The sequence below is a fragment of the Hemitrygon akajei genome, chromosome 9 (assembly GCF_048418815.1).
Source record: "Hemitrygon akajei chromosome 9, sHemAka1.3, whole genome shotgun sequence".
Lineage (NCBI taxonomy): Eukaryota > Metazoa > Chordata > Chondrichthyes > Myliobatiformes > Dasyatidae > Hemitrygon > Hemitrygon akajei.
Window position 1 is genome coordinate 62,113,691 of NC_133132.1, and position 19,157 is coordinate 62,132,847.

The 19,157-nt window shown below is 42.0% G+C and overlaps 1 protein-coding gene across 1 annotated transcript in view; it reads right to left on the bottom strand.

Annotated features, from left to right (window-relative positions):
- acbd3 (acyl-Coenzyme A binding domain containing 3) overlaps window positions 1–19,157 on the bottom strand; it is a 70,100-nt gene that overhangs the window by 15,096 nt on the left and 35,847 nt on the right. The window contains exons 3-7 of the mRNA XM_073056106.1: window positions 16,636–16,776; window positions 11,385–11,543; window positions 9,571–9,745; window positions 3,451–3,610; window positions 777–1,061 (exon numbers count right to left, since the gene is read on the bottom strand). Coding sequence (XP_072912207.1) covers window positions 777–1,061; window positions 3,451–3,610; window positions 9,571–9,745; window positions 11,385–11,543; window positions 16,636–16,776 — 920 coding nt within the window. The remainder of the gene's footprint in view (window positions 1–776; window positions 1,062–3,450; window positions 3,611–9,570; window positions 9,746–11,384; window positions 11,544–16,635; window positions 16,777–19,157) is intronic.

The window sequence follows — 19,157 nt, forward strand, 5'->3', positions numbered from 1 at the left end:
TGGTCAGAAAGACAAAGAGCAGTGAGGCTCCAATTACACACAGAAGTCCAGCACAGTAGCAGGCCCTTCAGCCCACACTGTTGTGCTAATGACACTCAACACCTTCTACCCGCACAGGATCCATACCTCTCCATTCTCTCAATATTCATTTACCCAAGAGCATCTTAAACACCCCTATCATAGCTGTCTCTAACACCACCTCAGCAGTGTGTTCAAAGCACATACCACTGTGTGGAAAAACCTGCCACACAATATTCTTTGAACTGCCCTCCACACCTTAAATGCAAACCCTTTAGAATTAGATATTTGAAACCAGTTGAAAGATACCAGCAGTCTATTCTACCTATGTCTCATGATTTTATAATTCCTTATCTAGTCTTGACTCAGTCATGCCAAGAAAAACAGTCTAGTTTGAACAACCTTTTCTTATAGTTCATACACTCCAAATTCAGTCAGCACGTTAAAGCACATTGGCTCTAAAGCATGTTCTTCCTTCAGCATAATGATCAGAGCTGAGTACAATCAATATCCCAGATGCAACCTAACCAGTTTTGTTCTGCTTTCCAGTAACAATGATTCTCCTAGTATCTCAGCTGCCAGATCTTAGGGTGAGATAACAGAAAACCTCCAGTATCCCATGGAGTCTGTGTCTACAGTATTTCAATATGCAGTGCCTAAAATGGAAAGGTGCTCCACACTCAAGCGATACACTGCAAGATTTATCAGTTAAACCATTTTGAATCCTGCCCAACTATCAGAGATAGTGGCTACTGTACCTTCATCATCCTCTTCGTCTTCACTGGATTCGGTGACATGCACACTCACAGTGGTGTTTGGAGAATCCGTCCATTCAAAGCACACGCCAAAACCTATGTCATAATTGTCTGTGGCAAATTCCCAAAAGAGGTAAGAACCCTCTTCGTGAGTGGGAACGCGCACTGTCACCACCTCTCCCCGGCCCACTGTAATGACAGAGTCTGCATCCTGTCGGATCTTCTCTTTGAAGTCTTTGATTTGTGGCCGGGTCCACATGGATGGTGCTGCTATGACTGGTGTTGCATCTGTAGGAATACAAATACAGGGCTGAATTCTGATAGAAGTAATTAAAAAGCAACTTGCACTGAAGGCAAGTAGGCACTTATGTCAGATTTGCCCAGGCTAGTTCTTGAGGGTAGGGAAGGAGACGCACTGGAGACTAAAGGCAGAAGACGACCCCTTATGTGGCAAAGTATCTCAAAAGAATCCTAAGGGAACATTTCTGAACTAAACTTGCAGGGAAGATGAGGGAAGTTTAAAGGAGATGTGCAAGGTAGGCACTTTTAAAAAAAATAAACACAGTGGTAGATGCCTGGAACACACTACCAGGAGTGTTGGTGGAAGCAGATACAACAGTAGCACGTAAAGGCTTTTAGATTGGCACATTAAATGCAGGGATGGAGGAATATTGATAATGTACAGGCAGAAAAGGATTAGTTTAACTTGGCATCATGTTTGGCACAGACATTGTGGAGCTACACTGTTCCATGACAAAATTTGACCAAAGATGCATAATGACTAATGGCTTGGCTAAAGGTAAGTTAAGTGGAGAGTACTGTTTATGGGATGGAGCAAACTTCACAAGGAGAACGATGGCTTGAAAATTAGACTCTAAGTACTTTCAAAGTAGATGACTAAAACCTTAGTAAACAGTTTCAAGTATTTTTTTTAATAAAACAAAAAGACAATGGAGTAAGGAATACTTTGCTGCAAGAAATGTTGAGGTTAGTCTAAAGAGCTGGTAGAGACTGGAAGCAGAGAGGTTTGTTGAAGGAGAAGAAAGGGGAGAGAAAGACATTTATCCAAGAGGCAAAGGAGCATGCATCAGGGCATCAGAACCTACTTCGAAAGCCAACCGACTGTTGCATCATACTTGAATGGCCAAGTGGCTGGCACACTGTTTGGCACATGAGCATTGAAATATTAAGCTTTTTATGTCGGCACAGCCTGCTCAAACTTGCTCACGTAATATAAAAATAATAGCAATTAATTCTACATCACTAGACCCATTGGTGCATTATGTGCAGTATTTGTTTGGCAAAGTAAACTTTGAAAAGAGTTGGTTGCATCACAGCTGGGTACAGAGGTTCCAATCTACAGGTTCACAGGAGGCTACAGAGCAACATACACTCAGCCAGCTCTATCATGGGCACAACCTTCCCTGCCTTCAAGGACATGTCTCAAGGCAGCAGCATCCATCACTAAGGACCCTCACTGTCCCCACAATCTACAGACTCACTTTCAAGGACTCTTCATCTCATGTCCTCAATATTTATTGTTTATTTATTTATTATTATTATTTTGCCTGCTTTTTTTGCTTCTTTGTATTTAATGTGAATGCCTGCAAGAATATGAATCTAAGGGTTATATATCGTGACATATGTGTACTTTTAATAAATATACTTTGAACGTGCCTCCTTCTCGCTACTAGCATTGGGGTGAGGTACAGGAGTCTGAAAACCCACACTCTAAGTTTTAGAAACAGCTTTTTCTCTCTGCCATCAGATTTCAGAACTGTCTTTGAACACTACCTTTTTTTTTGCACTTTTTATTGTAAACAATAATTTTATGTCTTTGCACTGTATTGTTGCTGCAAAACCACAATACAAACGTTTGTATTTCATGTTATCAAAGTCAGTCATAATCAATCTGATTTGGACCTTCCAATTCTGAGAGGCTAAATTTTTCATCTGGAATTGTGAAAACTAAGATTTGAAACACTGGAAGACTTTTATATTTAAGCTCGCAAGTCTTTGTATCACATGATCATTATTACCCATTTTACCCGAGTGATGTATACAGCCTGGCAGAAACAGAACCCCTCATCTGTGCACCATGAATTAAACAAGAGGCAAACTCCACCTCCTCTACCTTTAAAAGACTCAACTGCCCTGTCTTTGTTATGAATGGTGAAGCCTTTGGGCTGTAGAGCTATGTCCAAAATGCTGGGGGTGAGCCATGTTTCTTTTAAGCAAAGTACACAGCAGTCACTAACGTCCCTCTGTACTGCAATCTTGCTGAGTTCTTCAGACCCTACCCCCCACCCCAACCAGGGACTGTACATTTGTCGGCAGTATAATTGGGAATGAGGGTCCAAGGTCTCTGTGTTTCAATTGTACCTGCAGCCCAGCACATGCTCCCCATTTCCTCTTTCTTAAAGGGGAACTCTAACTCATGACCTGAGTCTGTTATCCAGGGTCCATCGATTGATGACTGATATTTTTAAAAGTTTTCAAACAATTGCTTACTGAAATACCCATGGCTGAGTGTGGATTTCAGCTGTAGCAGTCCTAAATGGAAATATTTAATGATTCCCAGAGCTACATGCAGTCACCACGAATCAGCACCATTTTGTTTTCAGACAAAGGACTTGTGAACAGGGCTCAGTCTGTGTTAACAAGCTCAAATGCCTACCTTTTGGTCCATTTTCCAATACTTCTTCTGAGGATTCTGGCTCAGGCTCTTTTTCTGTGCTGTCTGTACGTGTGGATGTTTGTCCGTTCACTGTTGGGACTTCGCCAATCCCAATGTGCATTGTTGGTACTACTGGTTCCTGCTGTTTCTGTAGTGTTGCCTGAAAGGACCGAGGAAACAATCTGCTGTTGTTATTTAAATATAATCACCAGGAAGCTAAAAAGACAACAAACAAAATTAAAGAGTTTCTAACATTCAATTCCACTAACATTTGGTGGAATGGCATCTTACTTTCACTATTGTTGTAAGCTCACCTCTCTCAAACGAGCAGCTGCAAGGACCCTAATCACCTCGACTAGCAGCAGTACTCTCAATGGATACAATTAAATATTCCTGTTGCAGCTAAAAACAACTGCTTCCAAGGTCAGTACAGTCAACAAAGATGTCTTAAAGCACTTAAGCAAACTACTGCTGCTTAAAACTGATGGAAACAACACAGTCTGTGGTCGGGAGTGCCCATGGAGAAAGCCTCAGAGGAAACGTGGGTGAAGATCAGGATTACAAGTGCGTTTAAGGAAACAGGGTTTCAAACTCCCTATACCAACGATCTTGCTGGCAAATGTGCAGTCTCTAGTGAATAAAATCGATGATCTCAGAGCCAGGATGCTGAATCAGAGGGACATTAGGACCTTTGTTTCACGGAATCCTGGTTAACCCCTTCCGTACCGGATGCAGCAATCCAGATGACGGGTTTACTATACACCGTCAGCATAGATCTATAGAGTCTCTCAAAAGCAGAGGTGGAGGAGTATGCCTCATTATCAACTCTTCTTGGTGCACAAATATATCAGTGCTGTCCCAATTCTGCTCACCAGACCTGGAATATCTAGCAGTAAAGTGTCATCCTTTTTACTTACCACGGGAGTTCTCTGGGGTCATTCTGGTAGCAGTTTACATTCCACCTCAGGCCAATGTCAAGCAGGCTTTAGATGATCTGAGCAATGGGATCAACATGCATGAAACAGCGCACCCTAACACCTTCATCATCGTTTTGGGAGATTTTAACCAAGCCAGTCTGAAAAATCACTAAGCAATTACCACCAACAGATCACTTGCGATACCAGAGGAAACAACACACTGGACCATTGCCACACCATCAAGAATGTCTACTGTACTATTCCATGCCCTCACTTCCGGAAGTCTGATCACCTGGCTGTACTTCTACTCCCTGAGTATAGGCAGAGACTGAAGACTGCAGCACCAGTAGTGAGGACCGAGAAGGTATGGTCAAGGGAAGCACAGGAACGCCTACAGGACTGGTTGAATCGGTTGTCTGGACTGTATTCAGGGATTAACTTTTGAATCTGGATGACTCTGTTGCAGCTGTTCTCGACTTCATTAAAACTTGTGTAGATGAGTGTGTGCCTACAAAGACTTACTTACATTCCAGAACCAAAAGCCGTGGATGAACCAGGAGGTACATCGTTTGCTGAAAGCTAGATCTGTAGCATTCAAGTCTGGCAACCCAGGCCTGTACCAGAAAACCAGGTATGATTTGCAGAGGGCTATTTCAAGGACGAAGGGACAATTTTGAACGAGGTTGGAGGGGATATCAGATGCACAGCAACTCTGGCTGGGACTGCATGACATTACTTCCTACAAAGCAAAACCCAATTGTATGAATGGCAGTGATGCTTCACTACCAGATGAACTCAACACCTTCCAAACAGGCTTTGAAAGGGAGAACACAACTACAGCTGTGAAGATCCCTGCTGCACCTGATGACCCTGTGATCTCTGTCTCAGAGGCTGATGTTAGGCTGTCTTTAAAGAGAGTGAACCCTCGCAAGGCAGAAGGTCCTGATGGAGTACCTGGTAAGGCTCTGAAAACCTGTGCCAACCAGCTAGCGGAAGTATTCAAGGATATTTTCAACCCCTCACTGCTACGGGCAGAAGTTCCCACTTGCTTCAAAAAGGCAACAATTACACCAGTGCCAAAGAAGAATAATGTGGGCTGCCTTAACGACTATTGCCCGGTAGCACTCACAGCAACCGTGATGAAATGCTTTAAGAGGTTGGTTATGACTAGACTGAACTCCTGCCTCAGCAAGAACCTGGACCCACTGCAATTTGCCTATCATCGCAATAGGTCAATGGCAGAGATAATCTCCATGGCTCTCCACATGGCTATAGACCACCTAGACAACACAAACACCTATGTCAGGATGCTGTTCATCGACTATAGCTCAGCATTTAATACCATCATTCCTACAATCCTGATTGAGTATTTGCAGAACCTGTGTCTCTGTACCTCCCTCTGTAATTGGATCCTCAACTTGTTTGGATAAAAATTGACTTAAAGGAAGAATGCAGAGGGTAGTTGTGGAAGGAAAGTATTCTGCCTGGAGGTCGGTAACTAGTGGTGTGCCGCAGGGATCTGTCCTGGGACCCCTGTTATTTGTGATTTTTATAAATGACCTGGATATAGAGGCGGAAGGATGGGTGAGTAAGTTTGCGGATGACACGAAGATTGGAGGAGCTGTGGATGAAGCTGTAGGTGGTCGAAGGTTACAAGAGGATATAGACAGGCTGCAGAGTTGGGCAGAAAAATGGCAGATGGAGTTCAATCCGGACAAGTGTGAGGTGATGCATTTTGAAAGGACAAACCAGAAGACTGAGTACAGAATTAATGGTCAATTACTTAAGAGTGTGGATGAACAAAGGGACCTTGGGGTTCAAATCCATACATCCCTCAAGGTTGCTGCACAGGTTGATAGGGTAGTTAAGAAGGCCTATGGGATGCTAGGCTTAATTAACAGGGGGACTGAGTTCAAGAGTAGAGAGGTCATGTTGCAACTCTACAAATCTCTGGTGAGACGCACTTAGATTATTGTGTTCAATTCTGGTCACCTCATTATAGGAAGGATGTGGAAGCTATAGAGAGGGTGCAGAGAAGATTTACCAGGATGTTGCCTGGATTGGAGAACAAGTCATATGAAGCAAGGTTAGCAGAGCTGGGACTTTTCTCTTTGGAGCGTAGAAGAATGAGAGGGGACTTGATAGAGGTCTACAAGATTATGAGAGGCATAGATAGGGTGGATAATCAGTACCTGTTTCCCAGGGCACCAATAGCAAACACCAGAGGGCATATGTACAAAATTAAAGGAGGGAAGTTTAGGGGAGACATCAGCGGTAAGTTTTTTTACACAGAGGGTTGCAAGTGCCCGGAATGACTTGCCAGGGATGGTGGTGGAGGCTAAAACATTAGGGGTATTTAACAGCCTCTTGGACAGGCACATGGATGAAAGAAAAATGGAAGGTTATGGGGTAGTGTGGGTTTAGTACTTTATTTTAATATAAGGATTATATGGGTCAGCACAACATGGAGGGCTGAAGTGTTCTATGGTTCTATGGTTTCTAACCAGATGATCACAGTCTGTGCGGATTGGTGATAACATATCCTCTTCGCTGACAATCAACACTGGCACACCTCAGGGGTCTGTGTTTAGCCCACTGCTCTACTCTCTGTATTCACATGACTGTGTGGCTAGGTATAGCTCAAATACCATCTACAAATTTGCTGATGATACAACCATTGTTGGTAGAATCTCAGGTGGTGACAAGAGGGTGTACAGGAGTGAGATATGCCAACTAGTGGAGTGGTGCCACAGCAACAACCTGGCACTCAACGTCAGTAAGACAAAAGAGCTGATTGTGGACTTCAGGAAGGGTAAGACGAAGGAACACATACCAATCCTCACAGAGGGATCAGAAGTGGAGAGAGTGAACAGCTTCAAGTTCCTGGGTGTGAAGACCTCTGAGGGTCTAACCTGGTCCTGTTACGAATGAGGAGCAACTCTGATGGGCAGAAGGGAGCAAAGTCGCCCCCCCCCTTTTTGAGAATTGCAAAATCGCTACTGTTTCGGGTCTGATACCAAGGAAATGAGAGAGATAAACAGCTCATGTCAGTTAATGAGAGAGAGACAACGCAGGGATACACAAAAGTGGAATGTCTCCTCCTAACAAAAGCGGAACTGAACCACTGATTACTGCTATTGTCTCTTGGAGAAGGAATTGTGTATTGAGTACTGTTCTATTCATTGAAACCCCTCAGGGGGCAACCAGAGTGGTCTGGTTGAGGGGTTGCATCATCCCAACCTGAATGACACCTGAGACCCCGTGAGTGGGGATCAAAGTAGGGTCTGGGGAAACACCCCTCAGACGCACCAGGAGAGACGCTACGAGACCGGTGGGGGCTTGTGTGTGTGTCCACCCTTGCCTGGGTGACGAGTCTGCCACGGAAGAACGGTCTAGCTAAAGGACGGAGGGGTCATACGTGAATGGCCACAACAACAACGCATCAACGGATCAAGATCGTAAAAGGAAAGTCGGCAAGTCAATAGCTGTTACTCTCTCCCTCCAACAATTGCAACACAGCGACAAACAACTACCGCAGCCTGCATGAACTGAACTGAACTTTATATTTCCATCGGACAATTCATTATACTCTAGACAACGATAGAGATTATTTCTTATTGATTATTATTATACCCGCACTTTTAGGTTTAGTATTGATGACATATATTATCTGTATATTTGCATTGATATTATTTTTGTGTATTTTTACTAATAAATATTATTAAAAGTAGTATCATCAGACTCCAAAGGATACTCCTATCTTTGCTGGTAAGACACCCAGTTACGGGGTTCGTAACAGTCCCAACATAGCAATGTAGTCATAAAGAAGGCAAGACAGCAGCTACACTTTATTAGGAGTTTGAAGAGATTTGGCATGTCAACAAATACACTAATACACTCAAAAACATCTATAGTTGTACTGTGGAGTGCATTCTGACAGACTGCATCAGTGTCTGGTATGGAGGGGCTACTGCACAGGACCAAAAAAAGCTGAAGAAGGTTGTAAATCTAGTCAGCTCCATCTTGGGCACTAGCCTACAAAGTACCCAGGACATCTTCAGGGAGCGGTGTCTCAGAAAGGCAGTGTCCATTATCAAGGACTTCCAGCACCCAGGGCATGCCCTTTTCTCACTGTTATCATCAGGTAGGAGATACAGAAGCCTGAAGGCACACACTCAGCGATTCAGGAACAGCTTCTTCCCCTCTGCCATGTAATTCCTAAATGGACATTGAAGCTTTGGACACTACCTCACTTTAATATACAGTATTTCTGTTTTTGCACATTTTAAAAATATTTAATATACATAATTGATTTACTTGTTTATTTATTTATTTCTCTCTCTCTGCTAGATTATGCATTGCATTGAACTGCTGCTAAGTTAACAAATTTCACGTCACATGCTGGAGATCAGTATTCTTAAGATTCCTTCACAGCCGATCTTGCACAAGACAACTACAAGTTAATGTCCAAGGGATGGTTCTGAGAAGGGATGATGGCAAGTTCTCCCCTCTTAATCAACAGCCACTGAGTATAACTACTGTATCCTAGTTGAGACAACTGGACATGCATTCCACAATACTATGATTTGTTAGACTCAGTTGCACCTTGAGAAAATAACACTGAGGACTTCTCATCAACTAGTAACCAGGATGCTCTAACCATATCATTTACTCATTTGTTTGGGGAAGCCACCTGCAGGCTCCACTCATAACACCAAACTTTTTGATCAAGTCACAACTTTATGACAATTAGCTTTTAACATATAGAACTCTAGATGAATTAGATCACTGTAGAGAACTTAATTTGATCCCAGGAAATACTACTTTGACCTAACTTGTCACTCACTATATCCTAATGTTCTCCCCAGCTTTGCCTGAAATCAGTTTGCATTTCATCTTTTCCTTGTACCTTCCAATTGATTTATTCTCCTACTACTACCCTGAGTAAGACTATTCCAAATTCTGTCCTTAACACTTTGATGGTAATTTGACCCTGCTTGGGACATGAATTTTAATTCAGTCCCCTCAAAACGTAATGCCCAAATAATTCTAATCATGCCAGTCGATGAGAACACTGTCAGTGTGAGCTCAGTAATGACTGTAGAAGGTGGCGTGGCATTTGCAAAAGACCCTAAAATTAAGAGGATAATTACTCTTTTTGTTTTGAGCCCCTATCCCTTCTGGCTGTCAGGGTCACCCTTACCTGCTGCTGTGCTATCTGCACCTGGTACAGCTGTTGCATGTACTGTTGATAGTGCTGCTCTTGAAGCTGGCGAATCAGGAGTTGTTGTTGCTCGAAGTTGCCAGGATACTGCTGGGCTGCATATTGCTGGAACTGCACTGCAGTCTGCGCGTTTAATGCAGCCATTATCTGTTGCCTAAAATCAAAAGTCCACAGAGTAAAGTTCCAGGTTAAAGCTTTATACTTCTTCACAAGGATGCCTGTACTATTTAACCATTCCTGCCAATTTTCTGCTGGATAAATGCATTACCCAAATGTGGTAACACTAACCACACAGACCAGGAAGATGCCAGGTTAGTAATCTCACAATCACTAGGTCAGAGACAGAAACTTCCCCAGTCTGAGTTAGGTAGCTCGAGAGGACTCCAAAATGATCCTAAGCAATGGAACAGAAGTCAATCAGAATTCCTATGCCAACCACTATTCTGCTCAAATGATGGGCCAACAACCCTACTACAGTCACTTCCGGGATTTACATGGAGATAGAAAATTTAACATTCATTAGTCAACAGTAACACAAGTTTAGATTTTTATATTGCTGCCATGTATGAATACAAAAAAGACTAAAGAAAACAAATAACAGTGGAACATTTGACAGCTATTGACACACAGCACTGATGCCTGTTGGAAAAGGACACGAGAAGACATCCGTATCATAGTCACAGAGTCTTCTATACCCATGCCAAATGTTAACTAACACCTATACCAATCTATACCAGTAAATTGTCTATGCCTTCCAATCCTTGACAATTCAAGTGTTCATGTAAATACTGCTATTACATGTGTTTCAGATTCTAACCACCTAGGTAAAAGAAAGTTCCTTAGACATTGTGGGGCAATGGACCTTTACTACGTTATGCTGTTCCATGTTCTGAGAACCATGTGCTACCTACAGCTTGTAACTTTGCAAGACATTGCACAAGTAGTTTTTTTACTTTATTTAGAGATACAGCATGGAACAGGTCTTCGAGCTGCACCATCCAGCTACCTTTGATTAAACCTTTGCCTAATCACAGGACAATTTATAATGACCAACTAACCTACTAACCAGTACGTCTTTGGACTGTAGAAAGAAACTGGTGGACCCAGAGAAAACACATGCAATTCCACGTGGAGGATGCACAGACTGCTTATAGACGATATCAGAATTGAACTCCAATGCTCAGAGCTGTAATAAATCACGCTAACTGCTATGTTATCAATTTTTCGTTTCTATTGAAAGAAAACGAAACAACTGTTGCATAACAACATGTTCCTCAACAACAAAGAGATAACCACTGGACATTCTTGTACTATCATTAATTAAGATAAATGAGTGGCACAAAAGAGCCTCAGTTAAACATTTCACTCAAAACATGGTATCACTGGTAACACTGCACAACCACCTAGACCATTTCCAATAGGCTTATTGAGAAAGAGCCCAGTCACTGGGCTTTTCTTTTGCCTGGCAGAGAGATAGTCATGGGGTCAAATTCCATTCCTAAGTATATTTTGGTTGAGGCTCCTGGTACAGTGAGAGATGGCAATCTGTGGCACTCTTTATTTCAAGTAATATACAAAGATCCCAAGATCTTAAAACCAATGGGTGCCTACTGGGCAGTGTAGGGTGAATGGTATATTTCCGTACTGAATGATTCTAAAATAGTTGCCCAAGAACATATTGAAGCAATAATGCCAAGTTCAAATTTAACACGAGCAATCACAAAGATCAAATGAGTAGTATAAAAATAAAGCTCACATTAAAACTAGTGAGCTTCATCTGATGAAGATCTTACTTTTGTTGCTCCATTCGAAACCGCTCTTCCTCTAGATTTCTCCGTTCTTCTTCTTCCCGCCTCCTTTTCTCTTCCTCTTCCCTTTTCCTTTGCTCTTCCTCCTGCCGCAAACGCTCTCGTTCCTCCTCCTCCCTACGGCGCCGCTCCTCCTCTTCTCTCCTACAGAGAGGAATTAAGCCACAATCAACTGTAAAACAAAAGTAGTCCCAATGCAAGTGACTGAGTATGTTCAGTCTGGATACAAGTAGGCACATGAGCTGTAGACAGCCTTTAAATCTCCCAGTGTCACGCAAAGTTATTAGTCAAAAGAATGTCCCCTAATCAAGAGATCAAAGAGGCTGATATTAAGCAGCATCTTAAATGAGATATGTGGAAAGATAGAGGGAGGGGATTTACGGCTAAGGCAACTGAGGATATGGCCGTCCACAGTGGAATGAAAGAACTTGTGGATGTGCTGGGATTAAACTGTAGGGCTGCAGGAGATAATACAGTAATATGGCACAGAAACAGGCCCTTCAGTCCAATATGACCATATGAACCAAACTGTCTGCTTGAGTCAGTGCCACTTCCCCACATTTTGCTCATGATCCTCTCAACCTTTCCTATCCATATACCTGTCTTTTGAGTGTTGTAATTGAACCCATCTCTGCCAACTCCTCTGGCAGCTTGTTTCATATAATCACCACCCCATGTAAAAACAAGATGCCCCTTAGATCCCTTTTATACAGATCACAAGGAAGGAGAGGAAAGTAAGTATAATGCACTGGTTAAGAAAATGTTTTATTGTAGTTCTGCAGCTATGTTGTGAGGTATTTTGATGTTAGCTGTTTTTCTGCAAATGCAGTGTGTTCTATTAGTTAAGCTTCATAGACTAGTGTCTTGGCTTCCACTGAGATAAGAGCGTTTGCTCAGCCTAGGAATGTTGAGTCAGCCAATTGGGGTTGTCTGGTAATGTGCTGTAGCATTCTGTCCAGTGGGATGCCAACTCGAGAGAGCTGGATGGGATCAGATTGCTGAAGAACAATGGCCTGGTTTTGGGTCTTTTGTTAGCAGGTGCTGGTGGTACAGAGCGGAGCACAAGGGAAGATGCCTGCAGAATCCTGGCCAAAGAGGAGACCCTGTTGTAAAAAGTGCTTTGTGTAGACAAATGGTTCCAATGAGGAAGTGCCAATACTCCTGAGTAAGCTCCTGTTTGATATAGTCATATAGGCAAGTTGCATGGGGCAGCATTTACACAGCATTCACCACTATTTTCATTCCCTCATTGAAACATTCCAACAATCCTATTTGGTTGAACCTGAATCATACTGACCCTAGATATGCTTTGCTTGTTGAAGGTGGTCTTCTCACCGTTGCTTATGCAATGCTGAGTCACGTGGCTGTTGGCTAGAGTTAGCCAATGAACCAAGTTTGTTATGTGCCATGGTGAGAGGGTTACATAAAGGAGGAGGATTGGGCTGGGAACTGGTGGGGTCACAAATGGGGATATACTGTACATGAACTAAATGTAGAGAGGGATAGTACAGCCTAATTCAAGTGGGTACTGAAAGGAAATGGTATTTTACAGCACAAAGAGGAACCAGATAAAATAAAGTGGATGAAACTATACATTAGCAATCTGATTTATCCATTCTAGGATACCAAATGAAATCCATTATCCATCCTAATTACAACATTGTTTTCTAAAAAATTGATTCTACAGTAACAGACTTCTAAGACTAGAGATTTGCAATTACAAAACTTCATGAAAACGAGATAGTACAGAGTTTAGATTTTTTAAAGATCAAGGTGAATAAACTGATCAGCTTAGTCAAGGTGAAGTACAATGTCAGTTAACTCATGATGGAACTGAATAACTACATATATTGACAACCCTTGTCTCCCAATTTCATTTCTCCCATACCTGACCATCATTATTCACAACCCTCAGTCCCACCAATCACTTCAGGTCCCAGTTGCACCTCTCCTCCCTCTCATCATTATTCTGACATCTCCACTCTTAATTCTGATACAGGGTTTTGACCCAAACCATCAAAAATTCCCCACTCCACTGATGATGTTAGACTCATTGGTTTCTTGCAACAGATTATTTGTTGGTCGAGATTCCAATTACTTACAGCCTCTTACAGCCAAGACAACCATCTTGAAAGTTTAATGCAAATTTATCGAAGTACCCATTTGTCACCCTATACCACCTTGATATTCATTTTCTTACAGGCATACTCAATAAATCCAATATTCATAACAGAATCAATGAAAGACCACACCAACTTGGAGGTTCAACCAGTGTGCAAAAGACAGTAAATAAATAAGCAATAGATATTGAGATCATGAGATAAAGAGTCCTTGAAAGTGAGTCCATGTGGTGTGGGAACAGTTCAATGATGGGATGAGTGAAGTTATCTCTTCTGGTTCAGAAGTCTGATGGTTGAGGGGTAACAACGGTTCCTGAACCTGGGGTGAGAGTCCTGATGTTCCTGTACCTTCTTCCTGATGGCAGCAGTGAGAAGAAGGCATGACCTGGATGGTGGGGACTCCTGATTATGGATGCCGTTTCCTGAGACAATGCTCTGTGTAAGTGTGTTCTATAATGGGGAAGGCTTTATCATGATGGATTGGGCCATATCCACTAGGTTTTGTAGGATTTTCAGTTCAAGGGCATTGGTGTTTCTTTACAAGGCTGGCTCCCCACCACACATCCATAGAAGTCAGTCAAAGTTATAGATATCACACCAAATCTTCAGAAACTCCTCAGGTTAGTCTTGCCCAAATGGGATTACAATTTCTAATTGATCTGGCAGCTGAGTTCAGTAACACAACTTTGAAACACTAGTTTTCAATAGTTACTTACATTTGTGATCTCTTTACTAATGAACCTTGAAACTAATTCCACCATCAATGTCCCTATCCTCTGCATGGAAAATTCTTACAAATCTAGACCAGGCTAACACAATGTATGAGCAAGGAGTAACTGTTTCACCCACCATTGTTAACTCCGCTATTCAACTACAAGACTGATCACTCTCTTAATTCCATTTACCTTCCTTGGTTTCACAAATCTTAGTTCCCTTCTTAACCAAACTCTTTCAAATGACTCCCGACTTCCAACTTTTCCCTTTTAACCCAATCTGCTCTCCAGTTTAACACACCCCTCCTAAGGTGTCACTTCCAGGTGGAATGCAGAACAACAGGCTCTCTGTACAGCTGTAACATAACATCCTGTATTTGCATTCTAACTCCCCTGAGGTGATAAATCTGGAATCACAAGTCTCCCCATGTTCAGTTCTAGCCTTGGCTAGACTTTATTGTCCTCGAAACACCAAGGGAATCTGACTAGGCTGCCAACAGTCAACAGCATGCCTGTTGTTTCTGTAATAAAGCTTCACACCAGTCAGAGCCAGTAACAATTCAAAATTATTTTTCCAAGGGATACTAGTGAAATGCTTCATTTCATTATGGTTAGTAGCCATTTCCACTTAATTTATGTTCAGCAAGCACCAACAAATGAAAAATATTTAGAACTTGAGACACCGGTTCTTTTCAGAAATATCATTGGGCAGGAGATAAAGAAGACTGAAGTCCTACAGTATTTGGGTACAAGAACAGCTACTTTCCTTCAACCATTTAGTTGTTGACCCAAAATGTCAAAATGCTAATCAGTACAGTTTAGCAACAGTGATCACTTCGCACTAAAAATGGAATTTTTGTTCTAATTGTGCTATTTCTTGCAAAAATTGTGTAACTGATGTTTTTTTGGTGAATACTGTGTCTCTGATGCAATGTGCCTGTGATACAGTTGCAAGTAAGCTTTTCATTGGAGCTGTGCATACACATGATAATAAACTCAACACTGAATTTTCCTCTAACGTCTAACCTGAAAGGCATTAACACAAACAACTCTGTTGCAAGAAACTACAGAGGATTGTGGACACAGCCTAGCACATCACGGAAACCAGCTTCACCTCCATGAACAGTCTACAGTTCTCACTGCCAACACACACCTGACCCACCCTGGACATTCCCTTTTCTCACCCAATCCCATCAGACAAAAGATATAAAAGCTAGAAAGCACACACCACCAGGCCCAAGGACAGCTTCCTCTCACTATTATTAGAATATTGAATGGTCCCTTAGTACAATAAGATGGACTCTTGACCTCACAATCTAGCTTGTTATGGACTGGTTGCATACAGCCTGGCATGAAGCTCCAATACACAGGATCACAAGAGGCTGTATATGGTTGTAGACTCAGCCAACTCTAGCAGAGACACAACCCTTGCAACCATTGGGGACATCTTCAAGAGATGCGTATCTAGAAGGCGGTAACCATCACCAAGGGGCCTCACACGTAGGCCATGCCCTCCCCTTGTTACTCCCATTGGAGAGGAAGTACAGAAACTTGAAGACCTACACTCAACGATTTAGGAACAGCATATCCCAGTCTGCCATCAGATTTCCGAAGGGTCCATGAGCACTACCGCATTATTCCTTTTTTTAAGCATTTATTGCAATTTTAATGCCTTTGCACTGTAATGCTGCCATAAAATAAAAAATTTCTTGACATACAATTCAGTGATAATAATCCTGACTCGTCTGTCTGAATTGCATTTTCTGAAATAGTGACATTTTGCTCTATAATCTTTTCCCTTAAATGACGTTAATGCACTGTTGCAATGAAGTGATCAGTAATGATCGCATCCAAAACAATGCTTTTTACTGTATCTCAGTGTATGTGACAATAATAAACCAATTTACTGCACCTGATATTTGTACTCAGGTGCTCAATTGTGTCAACCCTCTCAATTCAGGAAACACCGTGGCTGATACCATTTACAAGGGAAAATTTTTAACAACTTTATGAGGCAAGTTATTTTACACATAGGTGTCTGGAATGCATTACCAGCAGAAGTGGTGAAAGACACCAATAGCATTTCGACATGCAAATAAACAGGAAGGAATAAAGGCAGATGGGATTAAAATTCCACTGGCATCATGGTTAGCATAGACCAGGGGTTCCCAAACTGGGGTCCACAGACCGCTCGGTTAACGGTAGGGGCCCATGGCATTAAAGAGTTTGGGAACCCCTGGCATAAATGTCACAGGCCTAGGGGGTTGTTTCCATGTTGGTTTGGTCTATATTCTATGAAAGGAAAGATTATAGAAGTATACTGCCTTTCTTTATGACTGGAACTTTTTTTTTATAGGCATCAAACTACAGAACTGTGAAGACAGACAATGAATGTTTTCTTACCTCTTCCTTTCCTGCTCTTCCTTCTCTATCTTATGAGAGGTGACGTATGGTTCAAACAGATTGCAGCATTTGTTCACCAAATGAATAAATTCCACCATGGCATTTTCTTTTTTCATGCTCCCAAGGGCAGTCCATTCTCTCCTGAGAATAAAAGGTCCAAATAGACATCTATCACTGGTCTTCTTAAACACCACTTCACAAATACAATGAATTATTCTTAAACTACAGCTACACCATCAGACATTCCCACAACCTGCACTATTAACATCAGAATACATCTTTTTGCAGCAATGTTTGAAATGAAGTGATACTCAGGTACAGCCTTGCTCATTTTGGAGCAGCAAAACCATTGTAATAAATAGAGGAAGTTCCAACTCCTTATTCTACTTCAATTAACACTAAACTAACTTTTAAAACTTTCCTGAGCACATCCCAAATTGAATCTTGAAGAACAGCACCATTAACATGGCAATGAACATATCTTCTGTTGAGTATTAAGACTTGCAGTGAGGCTTAAACTCTCAACCTTATGTGCCTCGGAGGAAAGGGTTTATAAACTGAGTCAGGCTGATGGTGGAATCAAAGTTATTTCTAACACCAGACACATTAATTATAAGACCACCTGCCATTTCACCATCCATTACAGAAATAAGTGTAAATCTCCTGACTTTCACCAGCAAGGTTCAGTGCTTCTAATTCTCCTTTCCACCACTGAATGTATCTGGTCCCGTGAATCCAAAGGTAGTCTTTAGTTTAATTTTTTTACTACCCACACCAAAAAAATCTGAAGTACTTCAATCGCATCCCTCCAAGACTGCTTTTAACCCCCAAGTCCAAGAGGGTCTGAGGAACAGCAGGCCAGTTAGCCCAGCAATTTGCAACCCCATTAATCAGGAATACTGGCAGGTGTCATATTTTAAAAAACATTCAGAGCCATCTCTCTCTCTCACACACACACAAAAACAAAAACGTGGTACCAAATAAGCAGACATTGCTCATTACTCTGATTAAGGACCTAGGTTCATGATATCGACCCTTTATTGCTTTCTATAGATGCTGCCTGACCTGCTGAGTTCTTTCAGCATTTTATAACCATATAACCATATAACAATCACAGCACGGAAACAGGCCATCTCGGCCCTCCTAGTCCGTGCCGAACTCTTAATCTCACCTAGTCCCACCTTCCCGCACTCAGCCCATAACCCTCCACTCCTTTCCTGTCCATATACCTATCCAATTTGACCTTAAATGACACAACTGAACTGGCCTCTACTACTTCTACAGGAAGCTCATTCTACACAGCTATCACTCTCTGAGTAAAGAAATACCCCCTCGTGTTTCCCTTAAACTTTTGCCCCCTAACTCTCAAATCATGTCCTCTCATTTGAATCTCCCCTACTCTCAATGGAAACAGCCTATTCACGTTAACTCTATCTATCCCTCTCAAAATTTTAAATACCTCGATCAAATCCCCCCTCAACCTTCTACGCTCCAATGAATAGAGACCTAACTTGTTCAACCTTTCTCTGTAACTTAAGTGCTGAAACCCAGGTAACATCCTAGTAAATCGTCTCTGCACTCTCTCTAATTTATTGATATCTTTCCTATAATTCGGTGACCAGAATTTGTGTGTGTACTCAGGATTTTCAGTATCTGTAGAATCTCTTGCAGTTTTTTACATTACTCCTATTCTCTCCCTCCCTCAGCTGGTACTAATGATTATGTGCTAGTTCTTGCTTCACCCATTTCCCCATTTTTTTTATCCTGGCTATCTTCTCTTTTTCGAGTCCTGATGAAAGGTCTCAAATTGAAATGTTAACTGTCCATTTCCCTCCATAGATGTTGCTTGAGCTGCCAAGTTACTGCAGCATTTTGCATTAAACTAGAGGTTTCCACATCTTCATCTGGGGTTAGGAACTTAACCATGGCATGGCGGTAATGGCTCTATATATGTATCAGTTCCCCGTCAAATGTTTCCAACCCTGGGAACTTCAACATCTAGACAGTGATATTATGGGGCTGGTGGAAAATCAGAGGAACCATTAGAGGTGTTGCCATCGCCAGCTCTCTCACAAACCAAAAGATTAGTCTGCTATATTTTAAGTGGAGCAAGGGTCATACCCTTCAAACCTTGGCTGATATTTGCTACTCAATCACAAAAAGATTCTCTTGCATTTACAAACAAGAGAACATCTGCAGATGCTGGGAATCTGAGCAACACGCACAAAATGCAGGAGAAACTCAACACCTATGGAAAAGAGAACGGTCGATGTTTCGGGCAGAGATCCTTCAACAGGACTATGCATTTGTAGGAGTGCGCAACTGACAGGATGGCGCAGTGGTGCAGCTGATAGAGCTGCTGAGTCACAGCGATGCAGGTTCAATACTGACATTCCAGAGCAGTCTGTGTGGAGCCTGCACGTTTACTCTAGGACTGTGTGGGTTCCTCTACATACTGCGAAGTGTCTCTGTTATATAGGGTAAGTGGTAGAATCTGATGGAAGTTGACTGGAACATGTAGA